Source organism: Dipodomys spectabilis, unplaced genomic scaffold, assembly GCF_019054845.1.
Source record: "Dipodomys spectabilis isolate Male_0828 unplaced genomic scaffold, ASM1905484v1 ptg000120l, whole genome shotgun sequence".
NCBI lineage: Eukaryota > Metazoa > Chordata > Mammalia > Rodentia > Heteromyidae > Dipodomys > Dipodomys spectabilis.
Genome location: NW_024870797.1, coordinates 3,925,460 through 3,944,676, shown reverse-complemented (window position 1 = coordinate 3,944,676; position 19,217 = coordinate 3,925,460). Strand labels below are relative to the sequence as shown.

General features: G+C 41.3%; 1 protein-coding gene across 1 annotated transcript; it reads right to left on the bottom strand.

Annotated features, from left to right (window-relative positions):
• Window positions 1-1,511: 1,511 nt before the first annotated feature.
• LOC122115519 (ubiquitin-like modifier-activating enzyme 1) lies at window positions 1,512-17,518 on the bottom strand. The gene is made up of 24 exons (XM_042689015.1): window positions 17,466-17,518; window positions 17,217-17,385; window positions 16,988-17,122; window positions 15,897-16,003; window positions 15,554-15,644; window positions 15,327-15,459; window positions 14,647-14,744; window positions 14,392-14,538; window positions 14,082-14,258; window positions 13,872-13,976; window positions 13,706-13,786; window positions 13,219-13,374; window positions 10,652-10,817; window positions 10,324-10,520; window positions 8,729-8,793; window positions 6,043-6,238; window positions 5,142-5,216; window positions 4,843-5,032; window positions 3,141-3,229; window positions 2,870-2,962; window positions 2,563-2,754; window positions 1,996-2,097; window positions 1,793-1,893; window positions 1,512-1,647 (listed from the first exon to the last, which is right to left on the bottom strand). The coding sequence occupies exons 1-24, from the start codon at window positions 17,516-17,518 to the stop codon at window positions 1,512-1,514; spliced, it is 3,054 nt and encodes a 1,017-aa protein (XP_042544949.1).
• Window positions 17,519-19,217: the final 1,699 nt, after the last annotated feature.

Sequence of the window (19,217 nt, the reverse complement as noted above, 5' to 3'; positions counted from 1 at the left end):
CAGATTATTTCTAAATGAAGTTGGATAATAGGTTATATAAGAAATGGTGGGGACAAGGTAGTTGGTTCATACCCTCATTTGCTTACCATTCTGCCTTGAGTTCAGGGATCTGTCAATTATGCTATACAAATCAGGCTCACACATGTATCCCAGCTACTCAGGAGGTTGAGATATGAGGATCATGTTTCAATATCTGCTGGGAAGGTTAAGTCCCTAAGACTCATCTCTAATTTCATCTCTAATTATGTACCAAAAAATGCTAGAAGTGGGGCTGTGGATTAAGTAGTAGAGTGCTAACCTTGAGCAAAATAATCAAGAGTCAGCGTCCAAGCCCTGAGTTTCAATAAGACCAAAAAACAACTTTTTTCAATTCGACAAAAAAAAAAAAACCAATAAAAACTTTCTTCTGCTAAGCTTCCTAATATCCCCAAACTAAATTTTAGGTTTATTTCCTTTTAAGTATTGTGTTTGATATATAAAGACAATCATATCTCCCATTTACTACATCATATTTCCTATTTACTACAATTTTTAAAAATGCTTTAAACAAAGGAGTAAACTGCCTTGCTATATATGATGTGGTTATCCTCCCTCCCATGTCTTTCCCAGACTGCTGCTCTGGAAGGTAGGAGGCATTATAATCCAATAAAGAGGGAACATAAAATGGTTGAGGAAGATAACAGGAGCTTGAAGGGTGATGTTTCAACATGTGCCATGACATACATGTATAGAATGCATGTGAAGGCAGTGGTACCTCTTAGTCCAGCAAAGATTTAAAGTTGTAAATTTATAAATCCATGTCCAGGTTCCATACATGAAACAAGGTGAGGTGGGTAAGCCTGACTAGGGAAAGACTAGAGTACACACACAAAAACAGTGAACATATGTGCATAAACAATGTGTCAATTGCTAAATGAGCACTTCACACTCAATTCATTATTCATTCCACCAGAACTTACGTCTTTTTTTCATGGTTATAAAAATGAATTAAGTAATACAACAAATCTATCATGTCTCTACAGGTAATTAATTTCAAATTGAGGTAAGCGAAGTATAGAATCTCAACTCTTCCCCTAACACCAGGTTTGCCAGCTAAAAGTAGAAAAAGCAGGGGATCTCACAGGGTGATGGAGGGACTGCTCAATTACCTTCCTTTCTCAGCAGGAAGGAAAAAAAGAACAATCACTGTACCCCATTTGTAGGTACAGTCTTATTTACTTGTCTTGGACAACTTCATGCTGCTGGTGTGGGATCACAACTTTGGGTTCAACTGTCACCATAGCTTACAAAGTACTAAAGACCATGCCCCTCTAATCAAGGACAAGACCTTCACTTCCCTAAGAAAACGACATATCACAGGGAGGTAACCCTTTATTCTGAAGTCCAGTTCTGAACAAGCAGAAAGCTGTATTGTAAAGAGCTCTTAGAAAGAAGAAATATGGGTCTGGCTAGGATCACATTCTACTATAAGTAACGGGACTTGGAAGCAGAATGATAGGGTTCAGAGTAGATCAGCGTATGATGTATCGTACATAAGGAACCTCGATGTCCTCTCCACTCTGGTTATTGCAACACAGCTCAAGTACCAGGGTCCGTACGTGGCGGCCCAGCTCTTGCTTCGAAACAGAGCTCACGATCTGGGTAATCCTGAGTTAGACAGAAGATCAGAACAAAATAAAAAAAAAAAAGGAATGACAGATGGGTCAAAGAAGGGAGTGAACATTGAGTGGTACAGCTGGAAGCTCAGGATACCACACAAGGCCTCCTCCTCTCTGCCCAAATACCAACTCACCTCTGATTCAGCCTTTCCTTAAGCTTGGTGGCTGGCATAAACATGGAATAGAGCATAGATACACCCTGGGATAGCATGGTGATCTCTAATCTGTGCTCCCTCTGGAGAGAAGAGGAAGAAAGGGAACAGTGGTTTCAGTGAGCTAGGATAGTCACAAGCACTAGCCCAGAGTTAGTGGTAAGTAAAGGTGAATGGAGCTTTACCTTAAAATACTCTAGGAATTGCTTCAGGGTCATCTCCTCACCATCAGGCTGCATGCCTTGTACCTCAAAGCGATCCCACAAAGTCCAATCATGGTCATAATACTGAGAGACAAACAGATATGACAAAGTGTTACCCTAATAGCCCTCACATCTTAAAGTTGAATTAATCACATCCCCTTCCTTTCTCCAAAATTTTGTTTCCCATGTCTTATTTCAGGAAAGTGGGAGAAATGTGTAATGACAAGCAAGGTAAAACATATCTGAGTCCTTATTATCTCTTCCAATTACCTACCACTTGCATTATATTTTCACTTAGTATACTCAAAGTGAATTGATGTTCCTTCTTTTGAAAACACAACAGTCACAGACTTACTTCCCATAAAAATTTCAAAGGCATGTCGAATTAATGAACTGGGCTGCACAATTTACACATCTTATGTCCTATTCTCAGACTTAGAACTTGTTAACTGAGGTAATTCTATTTCACACTCACAATCTGCTGAACCAACAATAGACTTCTAGAATGATAATTAACATGGGAATTTTCTAGGCTGAAAGTACCCCTACCTGGTGATGTGGTGGAGGAAGTGGGGCAGAGAAGCTGAAGAAGGGCAGGGCCAAGTTGATGAAACTATTTTTATATGACTCAAGCTGTTGATGTCCTTGGACCACTTTGTACAACTCCAGACACACAAGGCCAACTATAGCTGCTGTGGTGGTCGCAATGGCAGGGATGATCTTCCCTGCAATCAGCTTGCTCTGTGTGTGAGAAAGAACAGGACCAGCAAAGGTGATGGTTCGGAGTGGACAGGGTGTGCAGGAGATAAAAAATGTGGGAAGCCTCAGCGTGGGAGGAGATCTTAACTGCCTTTACCTTATGCCGGTCTGCTGGGGAAATGTCATAGTTCTCTGCCCGGAGGTTGGAAGCAGCCAAAATGAAATCCATATGGAAGTTATTGTCATCATCCTGTTGACAGTGTAAAGTCAGCTGAGAAAAAGCCTTCTCTTAGCCATTTGGGAAGACAGCTATTTCCTACACTCCTTATAGGCAAACACATCAAACAACTGGGTTCCACTGCATGCCCAAATCTGGGAAAAAACCCCACATTCCGCCCCCAGCTCATTTCAAGACCTCTGTCCAGCACCTTTTCAAAGTCAATAGGGTACATCTTGAATCCAGGGAGCATGACTGGACTTGGAAGGGTCGCCATGAATTTTCCCAGGTGGACATCATCTAAGAAATGGAAATGTACACCATCAGCCTTGTCAAGCAACTGACTGAGGTAGAAAGAGACTCTAGGGTATAGCAGATATTCAGCAGATAAAAAGTTTGAAAAAGTTATTCTTGAATAATGAGAATAAAGAGGACAGAGAGAAAAACCACCCAACCAAAAGGACAGCAAGAGGTGGTTTTAGCTGTAAGAATCACAAACAGATGCTAACTTGGGAGGATCTGTGGAACAGAGATGAAAGAATCATGTAGAATTATTCACAGGTACCAAGAGGATTCATCAACACATAAAAGAGAATGTATACATACAGTAGAATACTCTTCTACTTTCCCAGGAAAAGAACTTCTTACACCAGGAATAATGACATGGACAATTTTGGTAGAATGTGTATGTCTTAGCATCTGTCCAGGCACAATTAAGACTACTTTTCTACATGAATTAAGCAAGACACACAAAGAGAAATCCCTGTAAGATTTCACTTACAGGGTATATATAGATTAATAGATCTATCCAGATTAATGGACAGAGAAAGCAGGTACAAGTTGCCAAGGGCTGATGAAAAAAAAATCAAGAGGCATGCTGCACAGAAAAATGTTAATACATTTAACACTGGTGAATGCATACACATAGTTAAGATTAACATGGTACATCCTAGGTGTTTTGACTGCAGAAAGAATATAGAATAAGAAAACCATCAGAAAGAATGTAAATGAGAGAAAAATGGGATGAGAGACCTTGAAGGAGAAAAGTTAACAGAGGGAAATAATAAGACATGGGAAGTTAAGTCAAATTTGAAATAGATATCAGAAAATATGAAGGAGAAATTCAGGTAAATTCAAAGAGAATGTAAATGAAACATTGGAATTGGATATACGGAAAAAATTCTGAAGAGAAAAGATAAAGTGGAAAAGTAGAGCTAAATAGAAAAGGAAAAATGTAGTGAAGATGTATGTATTGAAATAACACAGGAAGAAGGAAATGTCCAAATTATAAGGGCCAGAGTTAAGAAAGTCAAAGAAGAAAGAAAATACAGCATGATACATAACGGAGGGATACAGAGCTGAACAATGAGATGGAGGATATTGCCATCTATAAAGTTTACTGAGAGGCAAAGCTGATGTAGATACGCAGACATCAAGTAAGGTATCAAGCAAGGTATTATGCAATGCCCTGGCAGAAAACATCTTCCTTTCCTTTCTGGAAAAAAGGTCAAGGTAAAACCCAAGAAAGGAGACCTAAGGAGGCCAAATGCACATATGAAAAGGGAAGAACATTCAAGATGGATGCATCCATGTATTAAATTCCAGCACTTTGGACTCAAGGCTAGAAGATTCTAGGTTTGCGTCAAGCTGCAATTCAATACAAACAGAATTTCAATTTTCCTGAAATTTTCAAAGAAAGAAGAAAACAAAGTTTGCCTCATCTAACCTTGATCCTTACTTTAAATACTTCATATATCCCTACAATATATAGTAAATGGAGGTTCCAGAGAGGGGTGAATAATCTTGGCAACAGTCACAAAATATGACCAATTGAAGAGGCTACTGAGAAGGCTTAGATAAGACAGGGAACAGGTAGAGTGGTGATTTCTAAACATATGTCCAAACAGTCTCACCAATGGAAGCACTGGCACTCTGTAGCTCCTGGTCAGAAACATGGATCTTGATGCCAGACTTGGGAGTAAACTTGGGGACCTGAAGGGACTGTAGGAGGGTGGCCACAGCAGTGCGGTCCCGAGAACCTGTCAGTCCATACATCTGGGCAAACAGGTTGGCAGCAGCCATCACATAGTCCAGATGCAGGGTCTGGGGAGAAAGCAACAATTATACACACCATCCTACATGAGTCTAGGCTAAGCAGTCTCATCCATCCAACCACCACTAGATACTTGGCAACCCCACTAAGGAGACTTACATTGTTCACATCAAAGATGAGTGGATGGGGACACCGTTTTGGCCCGGACCAAAATAGTGCTCCTGAGCTTGAAAGCTATAAAAACACAAAGTTGTGGGGGGTTTGTGTTGTTGCTAATTTTTGGTTTTTATAGGTTACCAGAGAAAAGACTCTAGGAATCATGACTGGTCATATGGCTCTTCAAAGTCCAAACTCACTATTTTTAGCACTTCATACTGGGTCAAAGACAATTAACAAACTTGCAGACTTGTTAGGCTAATCATAGTAGATGGAAACTTAATCCTCATAAACCTATGAAATCAACAATCACTGGGTGGTATACAGAGAAAATGTACCTGTTCCCCTAGGCTCAAATGCAGTTGAGACTTGAATCTACACATATAACTCCCTTTTTTTTGGCAGACATGGGGCTTGAACTCTGGGCTTGGGAGCTATCCCTTAACTCTTCAGCTCAAGGTGTGTGCTCTACTGTTTGAGGCACAGTACCACTTCCGGTTTTCTAGTGGTTTATTAGAGATAAGAGTCTCATAGACTTTCTGCCTGGGCTGGCTTTGAACCGCAATCCTCAGATCTCAGCCTCCTGAGTAACTAGGATTACAGGTGTGAGCCACTGGTGCCCGGCCATATAACTCTTCTTTTATCTCAAAAGTATCTCAACTATAACATGTACAGCTTTATTAGTCAGGCAAGACCCAGCACACCCTAACATGCATTGGAAATGAGGGACAGGGCAGGCAAAGCCTGTAAACTGGATGTTTACAGAAAGCACTGGCTTAAATAATAACTGATCTGGGGAGGGTTTCAGTTCAATACCCTAGCAGAAGACATGTTGAAAGCCTGTGTTAAACTTCCTCTTTCCAGAAAATGGTTGTCACAAAAAGACCCATGAAACAGGCAGTACCTGGTCAGGAGGGAAGTTATACAGCAATTGCTGAATATTTTCAGAATATTGGGTGTGCCAATGGTTGTAGGCCCATGTCACACAGTCAGACCAGCTATGGGGCAACTGTAGCACCAAGCTGCGCTGCACAGCCTCCAACACTTCCAAAGGTTGGTTCCCTGCCAGACGCAGTGTCTGCTCCACAAACTTGGGGTCCCTATTAGGAATTTGAGAAAGAAAGTATTAGTCAAAAGACCCAGAGGTAGCTCTTGGGGGAAGAAAACTTTTTCCAACAAAAGTTGTCTGGACCCCCAAGAACTCCATAAACCACAAAAGGAGGAAATGTTAACACATGGATTAGATGAAGCTAGTAGTGCCATTACCAAAACTAGACAAGAATACAAGAACAGACTAATAGAATATATTTTCTAACAAAAATAGATATAGAAATATTCTCAACAAAGTACTTGTAAACAAACACATTGACAAAATAATGTACCATGACCTATTTGGGAGACTGTTCCAGAGATGCCAGGTTAGTGAACTATGCACAAGTCAATCAACACAGTTCCAACAAATAATCAAGTGCACAAATCACACCATCATAACAATTCTCACAGGAAAAAAGCCTTTGACAGAAGTCACCATATAAGCTCTAAAGAAAGAAGGAATAGAAGGAATATATCTGCATGTCATTATCTGATAATCCTGCAGCCATCAATATTCTACAGGTTAGAGGCCACTGATCCAATTTCTCTAAACTCAAGAATGAGACAGTGTTTAGTGCCTCTACTCTCCCAGTATGCTGCTTCAATTCTTAATCAGATTAACAAGGCAAGAAAAATATATAAAGAAACAAAAATAAGAGCTGGGAAGGTGGCTCAGTGGTAGAGTGCTTGCCTCTCATGCATGAGGCCCTGGGTTCAATTCCTCAGAACCAGATCAACATAAAAGCCTGGAAGTGGCACTGTGGCTCAAATGGTAGAGCTCAGGCCTAGAGTTCAAGCCTCACGACTGACCAAAAAACAAAAAAGGAACAAAAATAGGATGAAAGGAAGTCAAATCATCCCTGTGTTCAGATAAGATTCTAAACACTAGGAGATCCTACAGTGGCCACCAAATCAAACCTCCTACATTTCATAGACACTTCCAGCATGGTTGCAGTAAACAAAGCTAACATATGAAATTCAGCAGCATTTGTACAATAGCAACAACAAACCAGGCTGAGAAAGAAATCAGGACAGTTCTCACAATAGTCTCAGTAAAAGCAAACAAATACCAGGAATCAACTTGACTAAGAAAGTGAAACACATTTACAACAAAACTGAAAAACTCCAAAAAGAAAGGAATTGAAGACATGAGAGGATGCAAAGACCCACTATGTCCATGGTTTGGCAGAAGTGGTTCATGTGGTAGACTGCCTGCCTAGCAAATGGGTTTCTGATTTTAAACCAAGTATGACCAAAAGGAAAAGAAATTGAAGTAAAAGGATATATTAAACAGACAGGATTAAAAGAAGATGTACAAATGGCCAATACACACATGCAGAAATGGTCAACATCCCTCACTACAAAAAAATGCCTATCAAAAGAACACTAGGTTCCATTTCACCTCAGTGAGATGCTAACGTAAAGTAAATGAACAACAAATGATACCCAGGATGTGGGCTAAAAGGAACTATCATATGCTGCTGGTGGGCATGTAAATTAGTGCCATTTGTGGACATACATATCAAAGTTCCTTGAAAAAACAAAAATAGCACAGCTACTGATGGCATTTACCTGTAGTCCTAGGTACAAAGGAGAAATCCTAGGGGAAAAAACCTGCAAAACTCTACCTCAAATTCACCAGCAATAATATTTAACTGGAACAGTAACCATGCCTGGTAGGAGTCAAAAATCAGGACTTGAGTTTAAACCACCAGTGCAACACCTGTGCACATATGTGCACTCACGTGAGCTTGTGTGAACACACATACAAATCTGGAGACAGAACTATCATATGACAATGCATGGCACACCACTCTAGGGCATATGAGTAGCTATACATCAAAATACCAAAGAAATACATGCACACTGCTGTTTAGCACAGGAATGTTTACAACAGCCAAGTTGCAGTTAATCAGCCTATGTGCCAACAACTGATAAAGAAAATGGGGTATATAATTCACAACAGAGTAATACCTGGTCATAAGCAAGAATGAAAATAACAGAATTAAAATACTACTGCTGAAATAGTAGTAATGACTATTACTATAACTAATAATGAGACTTCGAGTGTACAACAGGGACTGACTGAAAGAGAACCAGGAGGCAAAAGGAGTAGGAAAAGAAGGGGTGATAGGTGGCAAACACACACAAAATCCCACAAAGACACAAATGCATATACAGATACATGTAAAGTTATTAAGATATGTGTATATGCATACATGTAAACTTACATGCATATATACATATGATGTGTAGCTGTGTCTGTATAAACATATGTATAAAAGTATGTGTAAGTAATGTCAACATAATGGGTATCTTTTGTAAAGGTAGGGAGGCTGGAATGGTGTTAGGAGAGTATAATGGGGAGGAGTGAATTTGCTCACAGAACATTGTATGAGTATATGGTCATGATGTAACCCTTTATACAATCATAAACAAAATAAAAATGCCTACTGCTGAGTGTGTCAGGGCTAAGGAGAAAAGTATTGAGGACATACATGAGGTAATGGTTGACGATTTCTGCCGGTTTCTTGAAGAGTCCTTCAAACTCATCCCGAGCCCACTGCAGACAGAGCAAACAGAATTATGCAGCACACTAGCTGACAAGATAAGTTTCTATAGGTAACAGAAAGACCATCAGTGAACACAGGTAGGAGGAAGAGCACACAGTGCTTCTATGTGGGAGATCACTGAAGCCTTCCAAAGATGGTTCCCAAAATTTCCCTTGTATTTCACCTAAAACTGAAAAAAAAATGACCTTGAATTACACAAGTATTTACATGTGAAAACTTCTGTGTGCTTTGTCTCAAATGGCTCAATGCAAAAAGGAAAAATATTAAAATAATCCATTATACACTCTTGCTGTTCCTGGAATGTGGGTGAGACAGGACAGTTATCTTCATTGTGCAGCTACTCTATCTAGATTATGGATATTCAGGCTCAATTCCAATTCTCCACATACAACCTACCTTTGTGACTTCAGCAGGCATACAATAAAACAACCTAGCCTCAGTCTCTCTTAAAAATAATGTATTTGCCATGTAAATATGGGGTTTGTCCAGTTAAATAATACACATTGTTCCATATGTACAGAAACTGGGATGAGCATACCACCTACGTAGTATGTTTTCAGCTAGTTAGTGAAATCTAACTAGATATTTTAATAGTGTAGGAAATCCTACAAACAGTAAAAATGATCGATGTACCAAAATGTGAGGATGAGAACTAGAGCTAACATAAGCCATTTCATGACTCCATCTCAACAAATATCTGGATATGATGGCATACTTTGACCATCTAGGTAAGAAGTGGAAGGACCCAAGTCATGCCCAGCTCAAGCTGGGGCAAAAATTGAGACTATGCCTCAAAACTAAGTTGAACAAAAGAAACTTGGAAATGGACCTCAACACATGCATCTTAAGTACAGACTCTCCAGTTCAAGGCCCATCAACCAAAAAGAGAAGTTATTCAGAAATTTATTTTTAGTAAAACAGTACTGTACGCATAGAAACATTCTCAATTTTCAATCCAGTCACTAGGGCTCAGGCCTTTAATCCTAGCAGGCTGAGATCTGAGGATCATTGTTTGAGGCCAACCTGGGCAGGAAAGTTAATTAGGCTCCTATCTCCAATAAACTACAGAGAATAAACCAGAAATGGCACTGTGGCTAAAGGAGTACTTTACTAGTCTTATGTAGAGAGAGGCTCAGGGACAGAGCCCAGGTCCTGAACTGAAGTCCCAGCACTGGCAAAAAATATTTAAAAAGGAACATTTTCAGTTTTCACATATGCAACAAATTATATCCTTTATACATTTTCAAAAAATGAAAAAAATAAGCAGACTGGAGGTACAGCATGAGGAGGAAGTTAAAATGCCAACTTATTATAACACAGACCCAAGATTAAACCTCATCCCACTCAAAAACAAAATTAAATAAATTGTTAAAATCTTAGGCTGTTATTAAAATCTCAGAAGTTTGGACAACAAGACACATACTATATTGGGTATGCTACACCTGAGTGACAAAACTTTTGGTGACAAAGACATCATCCACCTGTCTAACAATTCCCCTTCTACTTCCAAGAGTGTTTACCTGCAGGGTGTGCTCGATAGCATTGGGGAAGTTCTTCAGTGTGCAAATAGGGACAGACTTCTCAGGTGGGTCCTGGCTAGAGCTGTAAGATTCAGTCAGGTAGGGGATGATCACTTGCACATTTCCTTTGGTGCCCAGAGTACCAGATTCCAATAGAGGCTTACGATAGTACACACAGCGCCGGTCCATGTATAAGCCTTCAGAAGGGAATAGGAAGGAGAATGGCATACAAATAGGAAGAACATTTTGGTGAGAGAGGAAGACAACATTCCCCCAATGCCCTTTCACACTTCTGCCTTCATCCTCACCCACCAACCACCAATCTTACGTGCATCTACGTTGTCCAGAGCATTGGCCACACCATCCAAGTTTTGGAAAAAGTCATCATCATAGACATGCTCTGTGTCAGGGCCCACATAGTTCTGATGGCTCATCACCCTGATGAGGGGATTAATCTGGCGCACTGCTGCTGCAGCTGTGTCCGACTTTAGTTTCTGGGTGGCAAGAAGGGAACATATAACCATTTACATGCTTACGCTGAGGAGATTTACGTAATGATGACTCCAGGCTTAGCAGGCTCCTGAGTAAGAGGTGACAACACCTAAAAATGTCCCAAGTCTGCAGCCAAGAAAAAGGTGGCAGGAGGGGAGAGCAAGAGGGAACAACTCACACAATTAAGAATCAAACATCAGACACAGCACCCATTATCTCGTTTCTATTTTAGCAGTGCCACCAGAGTTGTTATTCACCCAAAGAAAACAAAGTGGTAGTATTGAGATGAACAGAATCCTTTCAGAGCCTAAGTCATCTTCACCTTATCAAAAAAATCCACTAGTCCCCACCCTTATTTTGGGTAAACTATTCCCTCAAGTGTCTCTTATTCCCTTATATCCAGATGTTTGAGCAGATGCCTTTTCCCAAGCAGCCTTCCTTGTCCACACTGCACAGCAGCATCCTCCATGGTAACTCAAATAGCTGTTTTCTCACTTGTTGGAATCTAACAAGAAGTTTGTATCCGGCCATCATATTTGTCTATGGCAACAGTCAAACAAATCTTGAGGAAAACTTCAGGAAGTAGTTTTATGTGCATTAGTGTGTGTGTGTGTGTGTGTGTGTGTGTGTGTGTGTGTGTGTGTGTGTGTGTGTGTGTGTGTGTGTGTGTGTGTGTGTGTGTGTGTGTGTGTGTGTGCGTGCGCGCGCGCACATTCTGATCCTGTAGTAGGAATCCAGGGGCTAGATGCTAAGCTTTATTGCTTAATGCTACCACTGGAGCCACAGAGCCACAGCTTTACTTCTGGCTATTTGGTGGCCAACTAGAGAAAGGATCATACTGAGCTCCCAGCCCAGGAGTGCAATGAACCAGGATAATCAGGTCTTAGCCTACCATGCAGCTATGACTACAGGAATGAGCCAGCACCAAGTGTCTCAGAAAGTGCTTCTGTTAGATGCATTATAGTACTCATTCTTGAACAAATGAGAAATCTGAACAAAAGACAGGAGAGTTAAGTAAAAAATGAAGCATGTAAAACACAGACCTACAGATGCACACAAAGAGACAATATGATTTAACTCTGGGACTATTTAGTCGGATAAAAAAAGATAATGGAATGGAGAGAATAAAGAGTGGAAGAGGTAAATAAATTTCAAAATGCAGTACAACTATGTATGAAGACTGTACAAAAATCTTAATGAAAGAGGCTGCTGATGAACAGAGGTATGGAGATAGAAAATGAGACAGCTATGGCCAAATTATTCTGATTAAAATGTAAAATATGTGAATAAGATGGTAAAACCCTGAGTACAACAACTGATAGGACATTGAAAATAACAAAGGAAATCATACCTCAAACATACTCTTGGGGTAGGATATCATGGAAGGTAGGACAAAGGGGCATGGTAAATGATGAATATGATCAAAGAGGTGAAATAGAACAGTGAAACTACCTGAAACACTTTTAGGAGAGAGATAGAGGGGACAAAGGAGGGTGATGAAGGAAATCCAGTGGATAAGATACATTACATGTATGTAAGCAAATGGTCCTTGTAGAACTAAACTATGCTAATAAAATTAGCATATACACATTTGGAAAATAACATACAAGAGACTTCCTATAATTTGCTTCTGACTGAAAGAGAATTTGAATAAGTTAGCACCACCTTTGGTCTGTTGGGTGTTGGTGGTATTGGGGTTAGAACATGAGCATGAGCAGGGACAGCATTCAGGAAAGCCCAGCCCTGTTTGCTTTAGTTATATTTCACAAAAGGGCCCAGGGCCAGGCCTGGACCACTATGCTCACACCTGTACTCAAACCTTCATGCCATGGCTTTTTCTTTGAGGAATGAGTCTCACTAACTTTTTACCCTGGCTGGCCTCAAACCAATGTCACTAGTTACAGTGACATGTTTAAGCCACTAGACCTGTCAACCTTCATGACATCTCTATAATAATGTGAACTCAGTGAGAGTTACCAACTACAAGACGTAGGATATTTTTGTGAATTTCAGGCACTATGCAATCTTCCTGTTAAGAGAAAGCCAGGAAACTTCTTTTTGGCTCCATTACCTATTCTAAATGTCTAGAGCCTAAAATGAGGAGTATAAAACAAATCAAGGGCAAGTAAATGTTACATTTCCTAGAATATGCTGTCAGTCTTGTCCCATACTCCCACATTTCCAGCATATAATGATCAAAGAAAACAGTCTATGAGAAAAAGAGCTGTGAATACTGACAAAATTCAAGAATGTAAAAAACTACCAAATATTTGCCTAATTAAAGGGCAGAAGGCTGAGAAGAAATGCAGTAAAGGTTAGAAAATGAGAGAAAATATTTTATAAAGGCATAAGGATGGAAACCAGAAAAAGGAAGCTAGAGAACCCCATCATATTGTCACTCACCGTGACATCCCAGGGACGGAAGAGAAACTGTCGATTCAGATTAGACTTCTCAATGGTGTCCATGTCTGTAACTGTGATTTGACCATCTTCCCCACAGCCTAGCCCAATCATGGCAAAGTTCTTGAGCAGCTCACAGCCAAGAGCACCTGCACCTACCTGGAAAGTAGTGAGAATCTAGTCAAAATGAGTGAAGACAACACAAGGCTTCCCACTACTCTTCTCTTCCACTGCAGATGTTCCCAGAAAGTAAGAGGTTCAGTGGTACAGTTGCAGGTCTCTGGGGCCATAAAAACTATGGCTGCCTGACAGAGGAGGCATCAGACAAAGGAAATCAAAGGATGTGTCAGCCATTTCCTCAATGTACACCAAAAAACCACATGATCAATCGACTATAATGACACCCCCAAGAATCAAGACCAAAGCCGAGAAATAGGTAGTCAGTGATCAGGAGAGGTGAAAGCAATGAGGGTCCAACAGCGTCATTCACCAGGAAGTACTTCTGCTTGCCAAGCTTCTCTTGCAGATCTGACCCAAATACAGCCACTTGTCCATCATAACGGTTCTGGCGCTGGTTCATGTGAAAACAGGCAGGTTAGTTAGAATCTTCCCTCGAGATGTTCTCCCTCCAGTCATACTGCTTCTCCCTGACATACCGGCAGACACCTGTCTTCCATGAAGGTTACTTTGTCCTCGGGGAGACATTCAAGAGCATCAAAATATAGCCACTGCCTGATGGGCATGAACTTTCCAGAACAGGCCTGTGGAGGGAAAGTCACCCAGTCAATAGGACAGACCCAGGTAGACAACAACTGGTGGAGTCAGTGGGTAAAACCAGGCCAACCCGTTCCCAAATACATGCTGACCTTCATAACCTCCTGTGCAGCCAGGCCTCCAATGAAGGCATTCATGGGTGCCAAATCCCCAGAAGCTACATAGGACAACTTCCGGATGAGGTCTTCATCCAGATTTTCCTGCTGGACTGCTGGTGGAGCTTGAGCATTCACAGCTTGCGCTAGGGCTACCAGTTCTGCTGCATCTCCCTGGTGGGCCAGAAGGACCAAGAGAGAACCTGGCACATTACCAAGGTAGCAACAGTAGGGAGGAAATAGAAAAAAAGCACAAGCGTGACAGCGCTTCAAGCCAGGGACCCTGGCTGGCTCAACACCCACTTACCTCATTGTGGGGCCTAGGTGCCCTGCTGTGCTGAGCACAGAACTGATGGAGAGCCTGGAATCCAACATGCAGCTGAGCTGGGCGAGAATACTTAGCAAAGTCTGTTATCACAAAGTCTGGTTCTGCCAGTGAGGCTCCTAAGGACTTCTGTGGCAAGTGAGATATCAAGGCCAGAGGTGTAAAAAGAAACAACAAGCCAACTGGAAATGCCTGAAACACCAGCTTGCCTTCCAATCCTCAAACCCCCATACTCACAAAAGTAATCTTCTGAGATACTTTGACTTGACTGACAATACCTCCACAAATATAGTCAGAGAAGTTGGAGGTGTCACAGATACTAAAGGTGTAAGGACCTGGGGAGTAACCAAAAGTGGACAGAAAAATGGTCAGACCATGCAGTGTCCCTACTACCCTCACAAAATCAGGGGCAACATCAAGACAAGAATTAACCAAGCCATTTTGTCCTATCTGACACAAGGCAGTTCTATAGGCCAAGACATTTCAGAGCATCTCCCATCTGAATGTATGCCTATAATACCAGTGTAGCCCTCAGAGGTTGAGTCAGGGGTATCTTTAGTTCAAGATCACTTGTCCTATGCAGTGGGATGTTATGTCAAACCTTCAAGTCAACCAACCAGCCTTCTTCCATAAAACACTTGTCCAATACCAAATGTGTATTAACCTCAGTAAGGAAAAAAAAACCAACAAAATGATAAATGATCACCAAGTACAAAGCAAAGACACACTACTATTTTAAAGCAAATATTCTAAGAGAACATAGCTATTAAAATTAAAAAGAATGAAAACATCTTTTATGTCCTACCTCAAATTCAAGAAACATACACTTCTCTCTTGGCCTCTAGGACTGCCCAAACCCAAGTATGAGGCTCCCCTGGTTCTGGATAACCATTTTTCACCCTACAGTTTTGGCATACCCAGCACTGTGATCTGTGTGGGATGGAGGCCATTGAGTTCACTCATTCCTTGGACTTCTGTGAATGTCACGAAGTCGCCACTCTCAAACCCATGCCGAGATTCATCTAGGCAGGTGACAACTCCAGGATTATCCTGTTTGGAAAAGGAGTAACATTTAGAGGCAGACAAGTACAAAGTGCCCGTGGTCAGGAAAGATGTAGCACTTGCTACAAGAAGAACTGCTTACCTTGGTGATCATTGAAACCATTGCACTGAGTGGTTGCTCCCCAGTGGAATCTACAAGAATCATTTCTTCACCAAAATCACAAAATAGCTGCCTGCAGGGGAAGATGATAAGACTGGAGCATGAGATAAGTGTACAAGGCACTCTCTGGTCCATGAAGACATAGTAAACACTTGCTTAACATACTCAGCTATCACTGGTAGGAATCAGATGGCTCCCATGACACACGGGAGGACTCAACAAGTAGAACTGGAAATCTGGCTGGCTGAGGAAAAGGGTAGTGGGAGCCTCTTGGCTTGGGTTATAGCAGGAGATGAAGAAAGAAGGAAGAGTAACAGGCACTCACCCAAACAGGCCCCGGGTGTCTGCCACCACCAACTTGATTCCACGGTTATGACAGATCTCACCCACCTGCAGCTGATACTCCAGAGGTATGTTAGTGAGAACCACCACCTATAATGACAATAGGCTCAGGTTGAGGGGACTTGATTGACTGGATTGAGAGGTAATGACAGACTAAAGAGAAAGGCTGACAGTAAAAGGGGAATGTGACAGAAATCATCACCCAGATTTTGCCTGCTTAGCCTTATTCCATAATGGAAGCCTCAATAAAAAAGAAAAAATACTGAGGCCACCACAGAACAGATAAAGGAGGACTGGAAATAAAGTCTGATACTTGGGCAAATATAAACTGCCACCCACTTGCCACCCTATTGAACCACAAGATATGAAAATTCCCAAATTCATGGAGTTTCCTCCCAATATACATTATGTGTTCCACTTTATAAGGAAAACCTCTTCACACATAATTTCTGGAACTCTGTCTCCAAATCCATAGTGATTCAAGGTGAGTGTTTCTAATTAGTCCTCTCAGATACCACAGGATAGTGAGTAAGCATCAAGAACTCCTCTATTCACTACACTTATTTAATAAACATCTATCAGACACAACCCTTACAAAGCTATACAAGGAAGATTATTTTACTTTTCCTGTTCTATGGTCAGGAAATTCAGGCAGAAGAGTTTAAGGGACTTTTCATAACCATGTGGTTCCAAGAGTTCAAGACTACACATCAAGGCTGTATGGCTCTAGAGCTTGATTCCCATAATGACCATGTCATTATGTATAGACATATACATGCATTTCTGGAAAATGTATGAACCCCCCCAACCCAAATCAAAGATGAACTTCATCTATGTCCTAGCCAGACAAACAGAAAGCTAGCACATTTGACAAATCTTTTGAAGCCAGACATAATGGAGATGTGGCTCATGTAGGGAGCCTAATGAATAGAAAGGGGAGAGAGACAATTCCACAAAGGCTGAGGTAAAGACTGGGGAGAGGGGAGAGAAAGAAACAGTAAAAGAGAGAACACCAGATAATTAGAGAGTCAGAATGATTCTTAATTCTTTTAAGAGGGTGATGGTGTTTAGTACCTGGAAACCACTAAGGAAGTCTTCCACCAGAGGCCCAGTGTATGTGCTAACAGGCACATAGCTGTTGAGTTCAGCAAGACGGGGCCGTGATACTTCAGCTCGATTTTTACCAATGTCCTCCTCCCGAAGGTAGAACTGAGGGTAGTCAAAGGAAGGACTAATATAGATGAACTGGTCTCATTATAGGCTATCACTCTGGCAAGGGGAAGGGAGCCACAGAAAGAAGTACCTGTGAGGACAAGTCAACCCACTGGGCTGTGCCCTGGTCATGCAGGGTGACAGCCTTGACCCCTGCAAGGATGATATTCTTAGCAATTTCAACACCCAGGCCCCGCAGGCCAGATACAAGTACACTGGATGTCTGGAGATGCTTCATTGCCTCATGACCTAGTACATACCTGCATAAAAGGAGATGTTTGTATCAGGATCAACTCTATGCCTCCTCCCACAGGTCAATCCCATGACTGACAACACTTACAGCTGCCGAGAATAAAGACCTTCATCTATGTGTATTTCACCGGCTTTAGGCATTTCCTATGGATACAGAGAAACAGCTTCAGAGGAGGTAAGTGGTGGGAGCTCAGACAGATGGCCCACCACCTACTCAATCATCCCACATGCCAGAGAAAGAAGACACTCACTTTAGTTGTTTCAGAGGCCATTTTAAACATCACAGAGCATGCAGTTGAGCAGTCAACTCAGCTGGAATCCGGTTCAGAAAATCATGGATTTTTAGAAAGCAGTGTGCTGGGAATCTGGAGAATAAAGGAGGATCCGAGTTGAGGCAAAGAAGAGCAGATCCTTTCTGTTAGAAGAAATTTTGAGAGGAGTGAACAGTAGTTAAAATGTGTCCTCCCCCTATTTTTTAAAGTAAAGACAGGGCCAGAGGACATCCTCAGAATGAAATCTTATCTACAGATATAAAAAAGGGAGGCTAAGCTTGGATAATTCAGACCCCAGAAGTTCAGTAACAAAACACTGGCTAGACACATTATTAGGATTGTGTTTCTCTGACAACTCACATTGAACTGTCTGTGAAAGCTGCCATTAAAAGAAGAGGGAGGGCCCACATAAAGTTTTGAAAGTGAGCCTTTCTGTTAAGACAGGTTTGGAATAGATTGGTAGGCTAGGGGATGGTCTCCTAGAAACTCCTGGGAGTGGCAGTGGGTATATTATGTGCTCACACAATTCCTATCTTGGTTCTGGTCCTTTGGGGTGTTTAGGCCACAGGGAGATATTAAAGATTATCTGAGAACATTGAAAAGCAGTACAAAACTGCATTAGAGTAAAAGCTGAGTGTATATCCCTATAGAACTAAGTTTGATCCAGACAACATTCTAGTGTAACAACTGGAATGGGAGAGGCAGACCAACTTCCTTAGTGTCTAGGCTTTAGACATTTCCTATAGAAATTACTCTTAAAGGGTAGTTAGCATGAAAAAGATTTCTAGGAAGTCATCTGGATAAAAAAACCTTGGCCCATAAAGGACTTTTCAGGAAAAAATCTTCAGAATAAGCAAACTCTGAGGATAGGGAAAGATGACAAACATAGAACATGTCCTGATGGTCCTCTTCTTTACTTTTTTAATTGTGAAAGTACCACACAGAGGGGTTACAATTACCTGAGCAAGGTCATTAGTACATTTATTTTTTAAATTATGTATTTAAAGTCTATTGCCCATATTTTAACCATCACATAAAATGGAATTTTCCATTTAAGTGATACATAAGAAGTTTTGAAATTTTAAATATATTGGACTTCAGACTTTCAGATTAGGGGTGTTCAATTCTTTAACCTATTTTTTAAGTTGTGAAATACCATACAGAGGGGTTACAATTACATGAGCAAGGTAATGAGTACATTTTTTTTTTTTATGTCAGTCGTGGGCTTGAACTCTGGGCTTGGACGCTATCCCTCAGCTCTTCATCTCAAAGGGAGGGCTCTATGCTGAGCCACAGCACCACTTCTGGTTTCCTAGTGGTTTACTGGAGATAAGAGTCTCACGGGCTTCACGGACTTTCCTGCCCAGGCTGGCTTTGAACCCTGATATTCAGATCTCAGTCTCCTGAGTAGCTAGGATTACAGGCGTTAGCCACTGGCGCCAGGCATGAGTAGATTTCTTATCAAACATTGTTGCCTCCTCCTTTGTTTCCCCTTACCATCCCTCCCTCCCTCCCCCCACTCAACCCCCGACCCACCCCCTCTTCCCTCCCTCCCCTTACGCCCCTCC